The sequence below is a fragment of the Miscanthus floridulus genome, chromosome 10 (genome assembly GCF_019320115.1).
Source record: "Miscanthus floridulus cultivar M001 chromosome 10, ASM1932011v1, whole genome shotgun sequence".
NCBI classification, from domain to species: Eukaryota; Viridiplantae; Streptophyta; class Magnoliopsida; order Poales; family Poaceae; genus Miscanthus; species Miscanthus floridulus.
Genome location: NC_089589.1, coordinates 11,416,864 through 11,439,538, shown reverse-complemented (window position 1 = coordinate 11,439,538; position 22,675 = coordinate 11,416,864). Strand labels below are relative to the sequence as shown.

The following is a 22,675-nucleotide window of genomic DNA, read 5'->3' as shown; positions in this document are numbered from 1 at the left end:
TGGTGAACGTAAGGTCTAACCCCTAACTTCTCTAAGTTTACACAAAAAAATACAGAAACATCTACAAACATCAACTAGATTTATTTTGATACAGCATGAAATATATTTTGGTAATGTATTTATTTGATATTGTAAATGTTAATTTATTTTTCAAAAAACTTAGTCAAAGTAAGATAAGTTCAACTTAGGACAAAGTTAAAAATGATGGACAGCCCCTACATGCTACATCACCGACACCGACCTGTGGCTGTCGGTGCGTGAGGCAGTGACCTAGCCCAGTTGATCACCGCGGAATGTTCAAATTAAAGGATGATTGCGCAGAACTAGTCTCTCACATCTACAACTTCATATTACAAGAGAGGTAGCTGGAAGAACTTTTTTTTTTTGAAAATGGAATCAGACAATTGATGGGATCAAGGGAACTCAGGCCAAGGGGAGACCTGAATACATCACAGCTTAGGCACAGTTTTCTAATTTTTTTTCCTTAGGTTTAGAGTAGATGATTACGAGTGTTTTCCTTCTTTTGGCTGTTGTCAGTCTGCAAAGTGTTGCATGGATTCTCGCTTTCTTTACTGTACCTGCTTGCATCAGATACTGTTTCTCTGCTAACAGCATTGAATCCATGAGCCCAAAATATACTGCATTTATATAACAAATGTCCTTGTTTTTCAGCCGTGCTGATCTATTATATTGTACCTTCAGCATCCACTGCTTCCTCGCATGATATAACTACGGTTACATTGCTATATATTTCTGCGAAATGTTCCTTTAGATGCACATTAGTATTCTCTGTGGTACTAATGAAACCTCTCTACGAATTACCTGCATCAGTTGCAGAGATGCAGGGTGGACAAGATATAATCCACATCAACGCAGAGCTAAAACAGGCACGGCAGAGCGCGCCTACTCCTATGCTGCTTGTAAACGCAGTGCAAGCACAGTAATTTTGTGAGAGCCAGCTGTTGGCTGTAAAAAACCGGCCGCCGAACAGGCCCATATGATCTGACTTTGCTTCTAACTTCTGTCGATAGCCCCTTCCGGCTCATGGTTTGGACATGCCAGGCATATATTTGCACACGCCGTATAGCGATCCGCAGCCACCTCAATGACAAACAGACCACATGCAGCTCTATCTGCAGTGAAAGGTGCAACAAGAACAAACAGCCAACCTTTTATTCCAGTTCATTCAATTGAATTCTATGGAGCTAGCCATTCATCATCCCGCCATGCAGGAATAAGCTACCTATAGTACACGAATCCAGCGGCAAAGACAGGACAAAAGGAGATTAGCTTTACCACCAGTTGCTAAACTCAGATATGCACCTCCTAAAGCACAATTACATGTAACGAACGCGACGATTTGCCTTTGGCCGCAGTTGCAGATTACAATTGAAACAAATCTCTCCAAACAAATGGCTATTGATACAACGGGTTTCATTCCCGGCAATGCATGCTCAGCGCACCACGTGATGCACAAAGCCAGTTAGATTCGGCAGCCTTCAAAGCTAACTCTGCTTTTCCTGCTGCTTGCCGCTGCATGCTGTGAGATGATGTCACAGTGTGACGTCGAGGACTTCTCGTTCATCGGTTCCATGCGGTAGAACAACGCCTAGGCAGTCGTATTCGTGTTGGTGCACTACCCTCATCACCAGGGCTTCTCCGTGACCGGGTTTTCCTGATTTCGTATCCTATGGAGTGCAAGTCATCACATATCTCATGCCTCGCCAGGGACACAAGCCCAGGCAATATTTCCCTCTGGAAATCTCTCAACCCCCTCCCTCTCTTCAGCTTAATCCCACATGAAGGCCCATCGTTGTCGGGTGCTCTCACTAGGACCGATTCCCCATCATCTTTCATCTCCTCTAGGCTCAGTATGCTTTCCTCAAAAGAATTCAATGAAGGTGCAGGTTCCTGCGTTGCATCCTCAGCGTCTGTTTCACCGTTGCTTCCAGGGCCATCTGTCAACCATGCAGAGTTGCTCGCAAACATGGAAACGAGTGTCTCAGCGGCTGTGGCAGCACTTTTTTTGTCCTCTCCCATCTCCGTTTCATCAAAGCTGACAGCTTCAGGCGCAACTGATGCTGCATTACATGACGACCTCGACCGTGGACATGCATAGTCGCGACCCTGAGGAGTTTCCGGGATCACAACAGACCTGTTAATTGCAATTCCAGAAACTGGACTCCGTACATCCTCACCATCCGTGCTCTTAGCAGCCATGTTCTGGTTTCTAATAATTGGACATTCAATGGGAGCAATATTTTGCTGAGCCTCATTCTGAGCCAAACAATGTCTGTCATCATTATTTACATGTTGCCTTAAATAACTGCTTTCAAAATTTGCTGGACAATCAGTGCTCTCAACTGCTACATTTAGGTCAAAGCCTTCCACTTTGTGATCAGATATTACTGTTATAGTTTCCTCTTGGTTATCCCTATGTACAACAACAGCTGCTTGAACTTGTCCCATCAAATTTGTGGCTTGGCTGCCTCCCAGTTTAGTTAAACCAGAATAAGAATTATTTTCACCGCTGGAACGAACTGAGAGTCCTTTCCGTGGTACTTCCATTTCCATACAACCCTGAGACTCCAATCTGGAAATCATCTGATGATGGCTATTTTTTCTGGGAAGTGGATTTGATGTTTCCATAAAGAAAGGCTTGTGGCTCTGGCAATCACGAAATACACCTGCAGCCAACACTTCCCTTGAACTATCTGGAACAGTGATAGTCGTGGCCACTGTTACAGAGGATCCTTTCGATGATCCGATACTAGATTCACTTCCTTTGAGGAATGTTTTGCTCGAATTGTTGCAAAAACCTCCAGACTGTCTTGTAGCAGAACTAGTTGAAGTAGAGCACACCAATTTGGAGGGATCAGGACAAAAATTAAAATCATCCTCCTGGGCTACATTCAGATCAATAAACATGCGTCCAGATGCTGTATTCTTTGTTCTGGCAGGTGAATGACTGTCTGGAGTATCACTGGAACCAACTGAACCTGCATATAGAAGATTGGAAGAGTCGATCAAATAGCTCATGAGAATCTTACACTAATCAAGTGTGCAATAAACAACACACAGTGCACAAGAAGCAGATGTAAGTGTAGCACAAAAATATATTCTTGCACCAATCAGTTTGACTAACAGCACAGGATAACTTATTAGGAGTTCAGAAATTGAAGGCAGAGCCCTTTTGGTGGTACCATTGCAAGAGCATTCAGATATGAATTCTGTTAGAAAATCATCGATGCAGCACGCTGGCGGCATCAAATCAATTGATATGAAAGCGCACAAGATCACAAGTGACATCAAGGAAGCACACAACAAACAACACTGAGGCACAAAAATTGTTAATAAGACTCAGCCTTTGCAGCCTACATCCGTGGCGCAATGACTATGGGCGCCCTTTCCCTATAAATCTATAATCAGCAGCTACACCGGCATTAAGATGCTATCAGACCAGAGCAGCCATCTAAACCAGCCGCCAAGTCGTATAACGGTTATAAAGGTGCCAAGGTGGTGCCCTAATATTTATGGGCTGTCCTGTTGTAACTAACCATACACATATTCAACACAAATCTAACAGCTCCACCTTGGCGAATATGCACGCCACCTTTGAGGCCTTACACGCAATAACCACCGTGTATGATATATCCTAACATTCAGCCATGTGGCCTAAATCCCAGGGCAATGGCTATCAGCACTCCTCAATAAACAGCAGCTCCAGCTGCATCAAGACGCCGCCGTCGCACAAACTAGCCATCAGATCATCTCACGGTTACAACAGTAGCACTTTCATATTTATGGGTGGATACAAAGCATGGCCTAAACTTTATCCATAACCACCTATCCCAATTTCAATTCAAGTCCTAACAAGACTGTAACCTAACCATATACAGATATGTAGAGCCGCTCCATATTAAGGTTTTGTTGTGTGTTATTCTTTGAAAAGTAGTCTATCTATAGTATTAAGAGAAAATTGCTTTGATGTGCATTGACCGATACACATAACACATGCGAATTCTAGTAGTACCATTGCAATTTGCAACAGCATTTGGAATCTCCAGAGATATATGAAGTATGATATTCTAAGCACGGCAAAGATAAGGAGGAATTTTGATGAACTACAACAACAACAACAAAGCCTTTTAGTCCCAAGCAAGTTGGGGTAGGCTAGAGTTGAAACCCAACAGGAATTTTGATGAACTAACCAGAAGTAACATAAGGGGCACTTTGATCTGTGCACAAGTGACCACGCATCACCAAAGAGCTATCCAGTGGAACAGATTGTGAATTATCTGAAAGACCACCATTGTGGTTAGCATAGTCTGCATCCTCATCATCCAATGTGGCTGGTTTCTCTAAATCAATGATATAGTGGCAACTAGACTTTCCCTGTACACTGCAATCCAATGTGGCTGGTTTCTCTAAATCAATGATATAGTGGCAACCAGACTTTCCCTGTACACCGCAATCCAATGTGGCTGGTTTCTCTAAATCAATGATATAGTGGCAACCAGAATTTCCCTGTACACTGCAAGAGTCAGGCTTCCTCGGAATTGAACCCTTGGCATCCAAATTCCCCCATGAGACCCCATTGACGAGAAAATGAGGGGCCTGCCTGCCTAGCTCATGACAATGGCTAAAACCATCAGGATTCTGTGTTTTATTCAAATCCACCTGCGATAGCAAAACCTCATCTCTTTGGAACACTTGCTTCCTCGGAATCGAACCCTTGGCATCCAAATTCCCCCATGAGACCCCATTGACGAGGAAATGAGGGGCCTGCCTGCCTAGCTCATGACAATGGCTAAAACCATCTGGATTCTGTGTTTTATTCAAATCCACCTGCGATAGCAAAACCCCATCAGTTTGGAACACTTAGGTAATAAATAAATGAACCGCTTTCTCATTTTTTTTAACTGCTCACCATGTGAGAAGGATGGTGAGCATATAGCAGAGCATCGGATGAGTGGTTCCACAAGGGTGTCACATCCATGACAGTGAGATTATTGTGAGTCCAATACAGCCTTCGCAAGTCCTTGACCTGCAACAAACACTAACGCAATCCATCATCACACTCATTGACAAAACCAGGGTATATAAACAGATACAAGTACAATACACCTACATGGAAAACTAATCCCACAATAAAACTAATTAATGAATATTAGCAAAGTAAATGGCGCCCAAACAAATCGTAAAGCTGGCTCCTGCAACCCTGAGATTGTTTTCTCACAATTCTAATTACTTTGTGCATTGTCTACTCACAATTCTAATTACTCTGTGCTATTGCAGAGACTCCTGAGATTGTTGCAACGGTACCAGCTCCTCCATCATATTAGGCTACAATAGTTCCATTTGACTACACGTGCAAATTTTGAGATGCTTTGTTGACAGTTTGCACAGGCAACTTGTGAGAATGGACGTAGACAAATGATCCATTAGTTTTCCCTTGAGAATTAGCAAATCTGACATTGCTTGATCTAACAAAAGGTGATTATACGGTGCGCCTCAGTGTTATTTTGCTTGGTTTGTGAACCAATGACCTGTTATTTTGTGTGGCACATGTGGACCAGTGACCTGTTATTTTGATTGAATAATGTGAATCCCATTAACAGTTATATGGACACAAGTGGTGCTTGTCAATTGTCATTCTCCTCTTATTGTATTAAAAAAAGTTAGCTCCCTGTAGTAACGCACCGGCACAAGTCTAGTATAATGATAAGTTAAATCTAATATAAAATGGGTGTTTATCAAGCAGTAGTGGTTCTTTCATAGGAGTAGAAAATTAGAAGATTCACATAGGTCAAACAAATCCAGTAACACCAGCAAATTGAGTGCAACCCCAAAAATTGTTCTGTAATCACCCTAAAAATTACTGCAACCAACAACAGCAAACTCACCCATCGACCCGAGTACACGTCACTTGTATATGTGTCTCAGTGTATCAAAATTTTTTTGCAAAAACTGCAGATCCGACGGGGGGAGGGGAGAGCGGGGTGTCCTCCTATACATGATAATCTACTGGTACATACACTCTCAATCCACCACTAAAAAAGTTTAGATCTGACGGGGAAAAAGGGGAGAGCAGGGCCCTCACCTTCGGCTCGGGGGGACTGCCTAGCCGGGATGCAGGTCGCCGGCGCCGGCTGCAGGGACCAGTGGAGCCGGCCGGGCGACGTTCGTTGCAGGGGAGCGGCAGGACGGGATCCTGGCCGACGACGCCTACTGCACGAACGGGTTCCTGGCTGGCGGCGAGGCCGGCCTTCAGGTGAGCAGGGACCGGGAGCTCCTTCCGGCGAGCAGGAAAGGGCAGTCTCCGATGATGCCGGCGCGGGCCCAGGCGGCGTAGGGCGGGGGGCGCGCCATCGCTGAACCCGCTAGTGGGCTGGCGGCAGCTTGGGCTGGGGATTGGGGAACGGATGGGAGAGGGAGAGGGAGAGGGAGAGGAGAGGGGATATTTTTTTCTTATATAGTAGTGGCAGTGGTGGGTAAATTTGGCGAACTTGACGGGGAGTTTCATAACGCTAATGGTGGGGAATGTGGAGCGGGCGCAGGGGAGCTGTCGCCGTCACAAAAGTGAAGATCGATTCTGTCGGATTCTTTGATGGAGCTGTTGGTATTTTTTTACCGTTCGGCTACCGTGAAGTGATTCTCGTCGAGGAACACGCTGTTTGCACTCAGGCTTATTCAACCAGTCAATAGTGTTTTTTCTGATAACAAACCAGCACTAATCAGTTCAAACCAGCTCAGAAACCAATTAGCGAATACGCTGAAAATCTGGAGCCAGGAGCTCTCTCTACCTTGTCTCTGTTTTGTACTTTTGTATCGTAGCTAAGGAAGAAGAAAAAAAAAGAAGTTAAATAAAGGGATTGATGAGGTGCTGACAGTGTGTCCGTATGGGCGTGATTGGTTCACGTTGGAACTCAGCCAGGCGCGTACCTACCCAGCCCGTCCCTCGAGCGCCAGGCTCGTAACATGCAAGCTGGTTTGTTTGGATGGTCAGGCAGAGACAGGCCCGAGCGCGCAGCTGTTTGGGTGCATGCGTGAAGCAGCTTTTTGGCTCGACCACTGAGGCCTTGTTTAGTTTAAGGGGGTGTTTGGTTCTTTAGTCGCTCTTAAAATTTATGTCACATCAAATGTTTAGAGGCTAATAAGGAGCATTAAATATAAATTAATTACAAAACTAATTACATAGATGGAGGCTAATTTTCGAGACGAATTTTTTAAGCCTAATTAATCTATCATTAGCACATGTTTACTGTAGCACCACGTTGTCAAATCATGGACAAATTAGGCTTAAAAAATTCGTCTCGCAAATTAGTCGCAAGGTGTGCAATTAGTTTCGTAATTAGTCTATATTTAATACTCCATACATGTGTCCAAACATTCGATGTGACATGAATTTTAGGAGGATGGGAAGGAACCAAACAGGCCCTAAGTTTGGAGACCTTACATCGGGTATACGGTGGTGTTGTATGGGTATTCGGATGCTAATAAAAAAATAAATTACAGAATTTGTCAATAAACCGCGAGACGAATTTAGTAAGCATAACCAATCCATCATCGGTAAATGTATTACTGTAGCACTTACTGTTAAATCATGGACTAATTATGCTTAAAAGATTCGTCTCGCTAAGTAGTCGTAATCTATGTAATTAATTATTTTTTAGTCTATATTTAATACTCCATTCGTGCGTGTGTCCCAACATTAGGGTGAAGAAAACGCACGCCCGCATGCGCGAGCTGCGCTTGAGCGAGCCTGGCCTGGAGGAAATGGATTTCGATTTCGTTCCTCCCGGCCAGGCCGAGCGGCGGCTTTTGCATGCGCGCAACCAGGCCCAACCTGCTGCACAGGCATCAAGCACGGCGAAGCTAGAGTAGAAATGAGGGGTGCGCCACTTCAGCGTAACTTTACGTTAATATGCTACGTGAATACGGAAATTAGGAGACATAGGCCCTCGTGTTAATGAAATACGTGGATACAAATTTTTTTCGTGAACATGCTTTACAACATGTGTTTCATTGAGAGGATTAGGATACAAATTGTAAAAAGAACATACGTACAATAATATGAGATATGTCATAATGATAGCCATTAGATTTTTCTTAACTATACTGATCGTACTGTTGGATCCTTGGACACATCACACATATTCATTTTATCCACTCACACTGCATTCACCTAAACGTGGACAGAATCAAACTCAGATAGATTTTTGAGAGTTTTATAATGGTCGTTCGAACAAGTTTTTCTAGGCCACGTCGTTCTTAACCTGGTCCTACTTCGACAAGATTATATCCCAAGCTGTTTGCTGTCTTTCGCAAGCGAATTAAATTATAATTGCTTACTATCATAAATGCAAAAAAAATCCAAGTGGGTCTTGAATCCCATAAAAGTTATCTAAACATATAATCAAGAATGGCATAACTAGAATCTAATTACGGTGCCCAACTTGATGAGAATTGAAAACAATTGGGAGATTCATTGAGGTTACATGCCTTGCTTTGTGATGGGTTGAATCCGCTGCTTGGCTAGCTAGCGCACTAGGCATCTTGGGACAGAAGAGAAATGATCAAATAAGAGTGGAGGATGGCAGGACGAGAATAGGAAAAAGTCAAAGTCTCGAAGCATCAGTGGATGGGCATTAGGCGAGTGGATTAGCGCCGCGCGTATACAAGCGAATAGGAAGCGATGATTTTCCTTTCCCTGGTGCAGTCTGGATCCTACTGCTGCAGCGGTGCTGGGTTCAACAGTTAGACCTCTGGGGCGGGGGGGGGGGGGGGGGGGGGGGGGGGGGGGGGGCACGGTGGAGAATTCAGGGTTTTCAATTCGGTATTGCAAAAATTTCGGTCACCACCGAAACTACCGAATTTTGTGAAATTCGGCCGAAATTTCGGCGAAATTTTTTTAGAGACTAGCACATGAAGTATGCTTTTTCTAAAAAAACATTTAGATCTAAACAAATATTAGTATGATTTATGACTACACATCTATTGAATACAAAAATATGCAATATAAACAATAAAAAATTGAGTCTAAAATTATATAACACATGTATTAGTGTATTACAAAATTTTGGATTTTTCTTTCGGCCACCACCGAAATTACCGAATTTCGCGAAATTTCGCCGAAATTTTGAACCCTGGGAGAATTAGTGCTAATAACTGATTTTCATTTTTGTTTTCTCTGGGTGCGGTACGAGCACTAAGGCTGGATAACGAGCCGGCTCGGCTCGTTCTGGCTCGTTAAGATAACGAGTTAGCTCGGCTCGGCTTGTTATCCTAACGAGCCAGAAAGTCAGCTCGGCTTGACTCGTTAAAAGCTCGAGCTGGCTCGTTAAGCTCGCGAGCCAGGTATAAAAAATACACAAAATATAATATTTGTATTTATCTAAAGTTTGAGAATAATAATAATACAAAAAATGAATCTAACAACCTTAAATCGAATAAAAAATTAATATGAGCAAATATATATACAAGTATAATAAAATACTATAGTATTCATGCATCTAACTACCTTAAATGATTTTTTTTTCTGGAAGCTTGGCTCGTTTAGCTCGCTAGCGGCTCGCGAGCTGGCTCGAGTTGGCTCGTTATAGCTAACAAGCTAAAATCTTGGCTCGGCTCCGCTCGTTATCTTAACGAGCCGAGCCGAGCCGAGTCGAGCCAACCACGAGCCAAGTAAGCTAATGAGCTTCGAGTTTTTCGTCCAGCCTAAACGAGCACCAATATAGCTCCGCCCCTGCAAACACCCAAACGCTGCATCCCATGAGCCAGGCTGGGTCTCATTCAATCACGCCCTATATGTATGCATATATATGACTTGTTGTATATCGGGATACACCCAAAGCAACTTGCTCAGAGAAGCTTCAACTTTATCTTCCATTCTGCAGCTTCGTGCACTCAACTTCTGATCTCCACTGCTTACGTATGGTTCTCTTCTACTCGTGGCAAACACCAAGCACAAAGAAACATACAAGCAAGCAAGCAGAGTAAACTAAGAACAATACACCAATCATAACAAAAGCTTTAAAACAACGTACTAGGAGGAAGCTCGTGGTTATGGTCACAAGAACGCAAGAGACGCAAAAAATGGAGCTAACGACTAAAAACAAATGACTATTGAATGACAACACAGGTTAGTCAATTTGTATTTCCTTCAGAAACCAAGTTAAACCTAATCATATTTTATTCATAAATGTTGTAGTATAAATTAAGCAAATTAAATCGTAACCTTACAAAATAAAGTAGCATGTGAGAGCACCTATTTTTTTAATATATGCAATGTGGTTTAACTAATCAAATTATAAATAAAGAAAACAAAGTGGTCTAACCAATCAAATTATAAATAAAGAAAACATATTCATGTAGCAATTAATCATATTTAACATTTTTGTACATGAAAAACCGTAATGTAACACCTATATTGCTTTTAGAATAGAAAACTAGATACATATGGGTTAATCAAATTAATATTTAATTATGAAGACATAATCTTAAGGCATGAAGAACGTCTCTGCTAAACCATAATCAGACTACGCCAATATGATTTATGGATTGGGTTAACATGGAAAACAGAGACTTCAAAGAGGAGCAGGTACATACTGCGATCATCCTTGGGCGGGTCACATACGTGATCTGCATTTACTGTGGTTACTGCGGCCGGTTAATTCTTATTGTTCATATATGAGACATGGATCATTAGTATTTTCTGACGTTGACGGATGAGACCAAGATGACAGCAAGGAGCAAAGGGTTTCGGTTGACTGCAGTGCTTGGCCAGTGAATTAGTATGCCGATAGCTAATCATTTGAACAAAACGACCATACGGTACATGGAATTGATTATAGGCAAAATATTAAAGCCCATACGGTACATGACTTTCCAGGCCTGCATGACGTGGCTTGCAAGCTTCTGCTGTGCAGCTGGCCGGATGGCAGCGGCGCAGCACCGGGCTGGGCAGCGCGGCGGTGACGGCGAGAAAAGGATGAGAAAAATCTAATTTTTTACGTAAGGGATTTCTCAAATTAGAGGTTTCCCTTACGATAATTTAGGTGTGCTTTGCCCACGAAATTGGTACAAATATATAGGGAGAAAAACTTCCCACCTCCACGTCGACTAGCGATACGATACTAATTGACGTTGCACCATCCACCTACACTAATAAGCCTAAATAATCATTCAAGCCCATTAGTAAATAAATGCATGGGCCTTTAGGATTTATTAGGATTATTCACGTGGGCTTTGAGTGTTGAAAAAAATGAGAGATTTATTATTTTTGGAATTAATTAATTTCGTGGATAAAATAATTCTAGAAAAATCTAGAATTATTATTTAGGCCTCGAAACATACTCCGAAAGCCCTAAAAATTTAGGGAAAATTCCCATAGACATTATAGAACATGAAGAACCCAAATAAAGTATTTGGAGCCTATGATAAGATAATTTGGAGCATCTAAAAATTAAATTATGCTCATAGACAAATAGGAACAAGTTTCAGAAAAAACTGAAAAATTTTCTGAGAAGTTTGTAGAGATCGATTGATGGACGAGGAACTGAAAGGAGTGATTTATGTTACAAAGAAAAGATTTTAGGAAGCTTCGAATGAAAACTTGAGCCGGGAAACAAACAATTTGATTGTAGAACAAGATAAAGGCGTGCTGGAGAAGAAAAATTGACTTACTAACGCATTTTAAAGACTTTGCTCACTCTCAACATATAAAGAAGCAATAAGCAAACATCACATCATCCAAACGTCCGTCAAAATTAGAAAACTTTGAAAATTCATATTTTTCCTATAACTAAATTTGCGCTAGCTCAAACTAAACTTGGTAAATTTTATCCAAATATTAAAATAATTCAATTTATTTTGTGTTTTCTATGCACAACCCAAAATCAGAAATTTTGAGGTGTGACGGTGGCACGCTGTAAGGACTTGAAGTGCAAATCGATCTCACGCAAAGGCCATCAGGTTTGTAATTGTTGCCGTGAATCATCTACTTTTCTAAAAAAAAACCTTGTTCACGCCGTGAAGACTTGAATCATCTTTTTTTTTCTAAAAAACTTGCATACATAATTACTTATGAATAATTTTTTGTGTATTAGGGAGATTATTCAGATCATTCATCACTAGATCAGAGATTGGTTCGCGGTTCACCCAACATTAGTATTAGAAGATGATATATAATGTGAGTTTTTTATGAACTACAATTCTATCATCGCATATAAGTTATGTCGCATCGTGACGTACTAATATACACATTATTCTTTCTTTTCGAATTGCTTCTCAAAATTTTGTGCAGCACATGAAAATTGGTAAATGATTTTTACTGAATTGATAATAAGCACATGGCAAATGGTTTTTACCGAATTGAATATGAATTTTTTAGCGGCATACCCTATAATAAAATCCTAGGTCCACCACTGCCCCTAAGCATCCTTTTGAATTACAATAGTACATTTTAACATAATCTATACGATCCCTCTATACATTGTAGTAAATATTACTCATACATGTTAATTTAATCGTTAACACATCACCATAGTTAAAAGCGTAACGCTGTTAATACCTAAATAATATAGGAAAATGCGAGCAATGTTGAGTGCCGAACTCGAACCTGAGTGGGTAACAAGAACTAACCAATCAAACTATGTAATGGTAAATTTGGGTCCTCATCAGTATGGTAGCTCCTCAAACGGCTTGACCCTAAATCATTGTAACTCCTAACCTTAATTATCATATCGGAACATTTGACTTCTCATAATTATATCATGGTAAATTTTTTTCTTGTTATTATAATAACTGTTACAGATAGAAGCTTGACGTCAAATTCTCGTAACTATTCCATGGTACATTGGTCTCATTATAATTCGTAACTTTGCTACCAAACTGTGGCAACTTCTTGACCCAATAATTGTCTCTACCATTCACAACACTATAAACTTTCCTTGGTATTACAATAATTTTTCCATATGCTTGATATCAAATTCTCGTAACTATTTCACTGTAAATTCATCTCATTTTAATTCGTAACTCTAGTGTCAAAACATGGTAACTTTGGCATCAAGTATTCTCGTAACTTGTCTGTACTACTCTAGCGTGCATCTACGATGAATTACCAAAATCTCGTTAACTAATTAAAATTTTCGTAACTACTCTAGCGTGTTACTCAAATAAATAATTAAAATTTTGGATGTAACGTGTAGCTGTTTGTCCCTGCGACGTGTTGAAAAAAAAGAGGATGAAAATTGCTGAGTTGCTCTGCATGTGGGCTGACCGAGAGTGGGATTGGAGCGCTGCATGCAGACGTCGTGGACGAAATTGCTTTGCATGTGGACGCAGGGTATCCAAAAAAAAAAAAAAAAGGTCTGCATGCGCTGGCGGGGCTCACCTCCAGGAAAAATCATCAGTTCCTAGTTGCCGGGCCGAGCGACGGATCGAGCGGGACGGCTTAGATGGAAACGCGAAACAGTGCGCGTGAACAGATAGGTAATTTTGGTTAGTCGTCGGCACTAATTATAAGCACCAACTTTTATACTTATATTAGGTAGCGTGCCCGTGCGTTGTTATGGAACAACTAAATCTTTTATACTAAAAACACACGTATCACACGATAAGATAACAATATTGTTAAATTAAATACCGCCGTCAAAATGACATTTAATTCAAAGAGCAAAGTTCATGAAATGAACACAGTCACGGAGAGCGCGATGTCGCAGGCTCACAAACTCTACTGTATAGACTTTTTATGATACTGCTAAGATAATATTTTATATCGGCAGAAAGAATTCTACGATATCCATTTCTTTCATGCACCAATAAACCCATCAATAAGTTTTGCTGCATCTCCATATAATCATGTACACACAGGTTCGAGTATATATGTAAATAGGTTCGTGCCCGTGTGTTGCTACGGGACAGCTAAACTTTTGTAATAAAAACACACGGGTCGCACGATAAGATAACAATAATGTAAAAGCAAATGACCGACGACATTTAATCCAAAAAGCTAAGTTCGTGAAATTTACACAGTCACAGAGAGCGTGGCAGCGTAGGCTCACAAACTCTACTGTATAGATCTTTCCGTGGTGCGGCTAAGATCATTTTTTATACCGACAGGAAGAGATTTCTGATATCCATTTTTTCGTGTGCCAACAAATCAACGAATAAGTTCCACCACATCTCCATACCATCATGTACACGGCGCTGGCAAGCGAATTAGCCACAACATATGTAATTAGTTTTATAATTAGCTCATATTTAGTCTTTCTAATTGATATCTAAAAATTCAATATGTCAGAGACTAAAGTTCAGTCCTGGGATCCAAACACTCCTAACTCTCGACAACTGCTGGCTGCTCACTTGCACCACCATACCTATGTGTCTGCACGTATATACTCTATTGCCAGAACGTCTAAGATGGTCTTTATTGTCCACCCTTTGAAAATATCATAACTTTAAGGTTACCATTTATGTATGCTGTAGGATTGGGATGCTTTGCACTGATCCATGAGGGTGTCCATGAGAGTCGAAATTTTTTATGCCATTATGATGTCCAAGCTTACCAATCAGACAGAGACGAACTTGATTGTTAAAATATTTTCAACACTGCTTTCATATACTCCCTCTGTCCAAAAATAGAATTCATTCTCGCTTCCCGAGAAGTTAACTTTTTTTTTAACTTCGACCAATTATATATAAAAGAATATTAATATTTATAATACATAATTAGTATCATTACATAGACCATTGAATATATTTTTATAATAAACTTATTTGAAGATATAAATATTGCACGTATTTTTTACAAACCTAGTCATAGTTGACAAAGTTTGACCTGCATGTATCCCATAACGACTTATATTTTGGAGCAGAGAAAGTATATGCTAATGGGAGTAGTCAACTGGTAGTCATGATGAACACAACAATACTTTCATACTATATGCTTATGGGAGCACGAAGAAATACAGGGGAATGAACCTATATACTAATGGTAGAAATATTCATTTAGGAAATTACTAAAGGTTCACCAGTCTCACCATATATAACCTGCATGCATGATTATTGTTTTCCTTCCATGCATGTGGTCTCAGGTGATCGATTTGTTTCCTTCAAAGCAGGCGGCGATCGTAGGGATCGCAGTTTCTTTTTCTATCGCGTGGGGTATCGCACGGCCGGAAGGGAGGAGCGACCTCAAAAAAAAGTCGCACAAAAAAATAGTCTTACTTTTGTTCTTTTTAGTTCTGATAATTAGTATCATTACATAGACCATTGAATATATTTTCATAATAAACTTATTTGGAGATATAAATGTTGCACGTATTTTTTACAAACCTAGTCAAAGTTGAGAAAGTTTGACCTACATGTATCCCATAATGACTTATATTTTGGGGCAGAGGAAGTATATGCTAATGGGAGTAGTCAACTGGAAGTCGTGATGAACACAACAATACTTTCATATTATATGCTAATGGGAGCACGAAGAAACGCAGGGGAATGGACCTATATACTAATGGTGGGAATATTCGTTTAGCAAATTGCAGAAGGTTCACCAGTCTCACCATGTATAACCTGCATGCATGATTATTGTTTTCCTTCTATGCATATGACCTCAGGTGATCGATTTGTTTCCTTCAAAGCAGGCGGCGATCGCAGGGATGGCAGTTTCTTTTTCTATCGTGGGGTATCGCATGACCGGAAGGGAGGAGCGACCCAAAAAAAGTTACACCAAAAAATAGTCTTACTTTTATTCTTTTTATTTGTAGGAGATAAGATTCTAGTCTGTACATACAGGAATACAGAATGATAGACTAGTGCTTCTAATAGCCAGCTCTATTGCCCATTCTTTTATTAAAACAATAATAATTGCTGTGATATTACTTCCATTTTCTTCTACAACTAAAAAGAACAAAACGTGGACATTTTTTGGTGCGACATTGGTTTTGGTTCGTCCGTGTGCCTCCCTTGCGATCCTAACGCCATCCCGTGAAACTTTTCGCGCCGCCAGTTGGGACCGTGAAACTTTCCATCATGGCAATCACTGCGCAATCACCGTAGTCCCGGATGAAAAGGAATCACCGCAGCCTGCCGCTCGCCCATGATGCGCAATCATCTTCACCCGCACCTGCCTTCCTACGATAACCCACGCCGCCGCACCCTCGCGCCTGCATCGGCACCTTGCCCTGCCCTTGCTCAAACACCGTCGAACACCCATTGCCACGCCCATCACCGTGCCTCGTCTTTGTCGGCTGCTCGGGCCTGGACGTCCGCCCCGCCGCCGCCACCTATGTCTTCGCACCATCGGCCGCCTCCCGCACGTCCGCACTGCCGACCGCCTCTACGCGAATCCACGTAGCTAGCCACCTTCTCTGCGAGTCTACGATGCCGCTAGCCTGCAACATCCACTCCAGCAAGCAGGGTGAAGCTGCCTCCACGACGCCGGCGCATCTTGGGTTTCATGGCCGCACGTTGTTGGAGCCCTTCCTGTGGACGCGAGGTACTGCTGCTCTCTCTCAATCTCAGATCTGGATAGTAGTGGTGGAAATTAGTAGGTGTAATGCTGCTCTCTCAGGATTTGTAGGGGCGGAAATTAGTAGGTGTAAAGCTTTTGGTTTGATTTAGTGAATAAAAATCGATCTGCAGGAACTACAGTGATAGCTTCGATTATTAGGCATTAGTGAATCCAAGGATTTTTCAGTTTATTTGAAACGGATCTAACTGTTTCCTTGCATTTCAGTCGAAACTACAGTGAGAACTTCGATTATTAGGCATTAGTGAAAACATATGACTACTGCATTTGCTACGTCGCAGGAACCAGGAAGGTAAGTTATCTCCAGACACTTTTACAACCATCTACAGACCGGCCACTGTATAAGCTCCTATTTTTTCTTACTAGCTTTGCATCATCTTCAAAGAGAGTTCAATAGCTTCATGATTGTGTAAGCAGTAACTTTCAATATCATGCTTTGTTCTTGCAGCTCAAACCTCTTTCTTTTTTCCTATTAAATGTATAGCTATAGCGTTATCATTTTATATAGCTGCATTGTCAGGTTTGGTGTATGCCATCATGGGTATTCATCGATTCTCCAGTTTGGTTGCTGCGACAATTCATATCAATTTTCGATAGCTGCACTGTCAGGTTTAGTGTATGCTATCATGACTATCCATGCATTCTCCAGTTTGGGTGCTGTGAAGATTCATCATATCTGCTACCAGCAATTCAGTGCACTTGGGAATTCATGTGTTTTTCTTTTCCAATTAGCCATTAAAAAATAGCGTGCTATTTCGGCGCTATAGCGCCACTATAGCGGCCCAGAGGACTTGGCGCGACGATATTACTCATATTCGCGCTATGCGCGCTATTGCCGCTATATCGCGCTATAGTGCCGCTAAACTGCTTTAGCGCCATAGCGCCGCTAAATGGCCGCTATTGCTGTTTCTCTGGCTGACCCAAAAAAACGCGGCCCGGTCAGATATAGCCCACTAAGGGCCCGATTCAGGGAAACATACACGAGCCAAAAGTGCTGGAACCCTAGTCCATCGTCAGTTCCTCACCCTGGCCACTCGACCCGACCTCCTGGGCAACGGCGGCCGCTGGGCGACTGCGCCTGGGCGACCGCGCCCTCCACCCGAACTCTCGACCTCCACCCTCCGCGTCCGGCGTCCACCCTCCCACTCCGGCCGCCCTCCCACTCTGCCCTCCCACGCTGGGAGACGGCCGTAGCCTGGGCGACGGCGGGAGCCAGGGCCACGGCGGCAGGCTGGGCGACGGCGGCAGGCTGGGTGCACTCCTTCAAGTGTCAACAATGACTGAGCCAAGCGAAACCAATCGAAGTCTTGATGGCAGTGCGCCAATAATAGGTAATTTCTTCTCCCTTGTTCTTCTCCCCTGTTCTTTGGTGATGGAGATGCATATGCTAGATGCTTACCTTTGGTTGTGTCATCAGTCATCACTGTGTTATGGAGATGTGTTTGATACTTTGATTTACTACTTGATTAGTTCATTTAGGAACATGGCATGTTCTATTGCCCTCCATGATTGTATCTCTCTGAATAGTCTAATTAGGAGAGCTCAGGTTTTTTATATATGAATATGATGTTGAAAAATTAAAACTAAAATGAAATTTGTTACTGTACTTACTGGCAGATGATTACTGAGTACTTCTGGAATGCATGATTCTACTTCTAAGATTTGAATTTTTCTACCATACATTTTGCTACTGTATGTTTGTCATTCCCACAGAGTAACTGAACTTTGGAAAAGTATGGCTATCAGTTTATTACTTTATTTACTGATTGAAATGTGGTGTCCACTTATTAATTATCAGTTATCATCACAATAAGACAATGAGCAAGCACTTATTAATTCTGTTCTGTCCACTTTGTAGGCTTATCTAGCACTGCATCCACAGGCAACCAATCAAATGAAGCATCTGACCCAGCTTGGAAGCACTGCACAATGCCAGATGTGAACAAGAAAGGTTCTCTCAAGTGCAACTACTGTGACAACACTTATCATGGTGGAATAACTAGAATCAAGTACCACCTTGGTAAAGTTCCTAAATGTGGTGTTGCAAAGTGTACTAAAGTTCCATCTGATGTGCAAAAAGAAATGGTTAAGTTGCTATGAAACAAGATGGATAACAAGCAAAGGAAGAGTAAGGAGAAAGAAGATGATAGAGCTGAAGTTGATTTGAGCCATTCTAAAGGAGAGGAATAGAGTGATGAAGAACTCAATTCAGTTATTGTGTTGAAGAAGGTTAGTGGCAAAGGTACTTCTTCAGGTCCTATTGATAAGTTATGTAAACTGACACCAGAAGAAATAGTGGCTGCAAGGAAGGGCAAATCTGTTGTTGCTGATAAGGTTCAATCCAAGCTGTCAACTGAAAAAGGGAAGAGAAGAGGGACAGAGCATGTGAGTACATCTGTCAGTTTTTTATGAAGCTAGTATCCCACACAACGCTGTTACACTACCTAGCTTTGATCTTATGCTTGAGGCTATTGGAGACTTTGGCAGAAACTTGAGAGGGCCAACTCCATATGAGATGAGTGGGAAATTCTTACAAAAAAGGAAGAGGAAAGTGCAGAAACTTGAGAGGGCCAACTCCATATGAGACTTTGGCAGAAACTTGAGAGGGCCAACTCCATATGAGACTTTGGCAGAAACTTGAGAGGGCCAACTCCTGTTTTGTTATTGAATTTTCAAATAATGGCATCAAACCTATGCAGGTCCACACAAAGAGACGCAACAGGCTGCTTCATGACAGAATGAGGGATCTTGTGTTTGTCAAGTTCAACTCAAAACTGAGGCAAAAGAAGGACAACAAGGACAGAGATCCCCTTGAGAAACTTGTTCGTGATGCTTTAGAAGATGAAGACAATAGCATTGAGCCAACAGAAGTAGATCTAGAGCAGGAAGGAGAAATTGGAGCATCATCACAGGGAGTTGCAGCTGCACCTCAAGGACAAGAAAAAAGAAAGGGAGGTAACCAGACTAGGAAGAGGAAGAGGTTCATCCCTACTACTGATGAGGATGATGAGTTATCTGGTTCATCTTCTGATGGAGAAAATGACATTGATATGGCATCTAATTCTAGTTTTGATTCTGAGGCTGAATGATGTGGATGTGCCGATGTGGCGATGTGATGTGGTTATGCTTATGCACTTATGGTCTTATGCTTTAGCCTTTATGGCTGTTTGCCTGTTTGACTATTTATCAGGACTTAATAGTTATGCCTGTTTGAACCTTATGGATGTTTGATGTGGTTTAAGCACTTATGCTTAAGCCGTTATGGCTGTTTGAACCTTATGGATGTGGTTTTGCTGTTTATGGCTTTATATGCCTTTTTGACTGTATGAAACTATGAATATGTTGCCTGTTTGCTCTTATGAAGTTATGATTGTCATATGATTATCAGTTTAGAAGATGTTTATGAGTTTATCATATGTTGCCTGGCTGTATATAAATAGCGCGCTATAGCGTCACTATAGTGTGCTCAGCCATCTGACGCTACTGTGTTTGGCTGCCGCTATAGCGGGGCTATAGCGCCGCTATAGCGTGCGCTATAGCGCCGATAGCGTCCGGGATAGGCCCCCGCTAAATTCTATAGCCCACGATTTTTTTCGTGGTGGTTAAAATATTTTCAACACTGCTTTCATATACTCCCTCTGTCCCAAAATAGAATTCATTCTCGCTTCCCGAGAAGTTAACTTTTTTTTAACTTCAACCAATTATATATAAAAGAATATTAATATTTATAATACATAATTAGTATCATTACATAGACCATTGAATATATTTTCATAATAAACTTATTTGAAGATATAAATGTTGCACGTATTTTTTACAAACCTAGTCAAAGTTGAGAAAGTTTGACCTGCATGTATCCCACAACGACTTATATTTTGGGGCAGAGAAAGTATATGCTAATGGGAGTAGTCAACCGGTAGTCATGATGAACACAACAATACTTTCATATTATATGCTTATGGGAGCACGAAGAAACGCAGGGGAATGGATCTATATACTAATGGTAGGAATATTCATTTAGGAAATTGCTGAAGGTTCACCAGTCTCACCATATATAACCTGCATGCATGATTATTGTTTTCCTTCCATGCATGTGGCCTCAGGTGATCGATTTGTTTCCTTCGAAGCAGGCGGCGATCGTAGGGATGGCAGTTTCTTTTTCTATCGCGTGGGGTATCGCACGGTCGGAAGGGAGGAGCGACCCAAAAAAAAAGTCGCACAAAAAAATAGTCTTACTTTTGTTCTTTTTAGTTGTAGATAATTAGTATCATTACATAGACCATTGAATATATTTTCATAATAAACTTATTTGGAGATATAAATGTTGCACGTATTTTTTACAAACCTAGTCAAAGTTGAGAAAGTTTGACCTACACGTATCCCATAATGACTTATATTTTGGGGCAGAGGAAGTATATGCTAATGGGAGTAGTCAACTGGAAGTCGTGATGAACACAACAATACTTTCATATTATATGCTAATGGGAGCACGAAGAAACGTAGGGGAATGGACCTATACACTAATGGTGGGAATATTCGTTTAGCAAATTGCAGAAGGTTCATCAGTCTCACCATGTATAACCTACATGCATGATTATTGTTTTCCTTCTATGCATATGACCTCAGGTGATCGATTTGTTTCCTTCAAAGCAGGCGGCGATCGCAGGGATGGCAGTTTCTTTTTCTATCGTGGGGTATCGCACGACCGAAAGGGAGGAGCGACCCAAAAAAAAGTCGCACCAAAAAATAGTCTTACTTTTGTTCTTTTTAGTTGTAGGAGATAAGATTCTAGTATGTACATACAGGAATACAGAATGATAGACTAGTGCTTCTAATAGCCAGCTCTATTGCCCATTCTTTTATTAAAACAATAATAATTGCTGTGATATTACTTCGCTTTTCTTCTACAACTAAAAAGAACAAAACGTGGACATTTTTTTGTGCGACATTGGTTTTGGTTCATCTGTGTGCCTCCCTTGCGATCCTGACGCCATCCCGTGAAACTTTTCGCGCCGCCAGTTGGGACCGTGAAACTTTCCATCATGGCAATCACCGCGCAATCACCGTAGTCCCAGATGAAAAGGAATCACCGTAGCCTGCCGCTCGCCCATGATGCGCAATCATCTTCACCCGCACCTGCCTTCCTGCGATAACCCACGCCGCCGCACCCTCGCGCCTGCATCGGCACCTTGCCCTGCCCTTGCTCAAACACCGTCGAACACCCGTTGCCGCGCCCATCACCGTGCCTCGTCTTTGTCGGCTGCTCGGGCCTAGACGTCCGCCCCGCCGCCGCCACCTATGTCTTCGCACCATCGGCCGCCTCCCGCGCATCCGCGCTGCCGGCCGCCTCTACGCGAATCCACGTCGCTAGCCACCTTCTCTGCGAGTCTACGATGCCGCTAGCCTGCAACATCCACTCCAGCAAGCAGGGTGAAGCTGCCTCCACGATGCCGGCGCATCTTGGGTTTCATGGCCGCACGTTGTTGGAGCCCTTCCTGTGGATGCGAGGTACTGCTGCTCTCTCTCAATCTCAGATCTGGATAGTAGTGGTGGAAATTAGTAGGTGTAATGCTGCTCTCTCAGGATTTGTAGGGGCGGAAATTAGTAGGTGTAAAGCTTTTGGTTTGATTTAGTGAATAAAAATCGATCTGCATGAACTACAGTAACAACTTCGATTATTAGGCATTAGTGAATCCGAGGATTTTTTAGTTTATTTGAAACGGATCTAACTGTTTCCTTGCATTTCAGTTGGAACTACAGTGAGAACTTTGATTTTTAGGCATTAGTGAAAACATATGACTACTGCATTTGCTACGTCGCGGGAACCAGGAAGGTAAGTTATCTCCATACACTTTTACAACCATCTACAGACCGGCCACTGTATAAGCTCCTATTTTTTCTTACTAGCTTTGCATCATCTTCAAAGAGAGTTCAATAGCTTCGTGATTGTGTAAGCAGTAACTTTCAATATCATGCTTTGTTCTTGCAGCTCAAACCTCTTTCTTTTTTTCCAATTAAATGTATAGCTATAGCGTTGTCATTTTATATAGCTGCATTGTCAGGTTTGGTGTATGCCATCATGGGTATTCATCGATTCTCCAGTTTGGTTGCTGCGACGATTCATATCAATTTTTGATAGCT

At 41.8% G+C, this 22,675-nt stretch overlaps 1 protein-coding gene across 2 annotated transcripts; it reads right to left on the bottom strand.

Moving 5' to 3' along the window:
- Window positions 1-1,318: 1,318 nt before the first annotated feature.
- On the bottom strand, window positions 1,319-6,438 carry LOC136486243 (uncharacterized). Of its 2 annotated transcripts, none has more exons than XM_066483124.1 (4): window positions 6,104-6,438; window positions 4,931-5,059; window positions 4,212-4,848; window positions 1,319-2,999 (listed from the first exon to the last, which is right to left on the bottom strand). In XM_066483124.1, the coding sequence occupies exons 2-4, from the start codon at window positions 4,997-4,999 to the stop codon at window positions 1,582-1,584; spliced, it is 2,124 nt and encodes a 707-aa protein (XP_066339221.1). In that variant the 5' UTR covers window positions 5,000-5,059; window positions 6,104-6,438; the 3' UTR covers window positions 1,319-1,581. The 2 variants fall into 2 exon arrangements, with proteins under 2 accessions (XP_066339221.1, XP_066339220.1); XM_066483123.1 differs by having other exon boundaries at window positions 4,931-5,047.
- Between the last annotated feature and the right edge of the window lie 16,237 nt (window positions 6,439-22,675).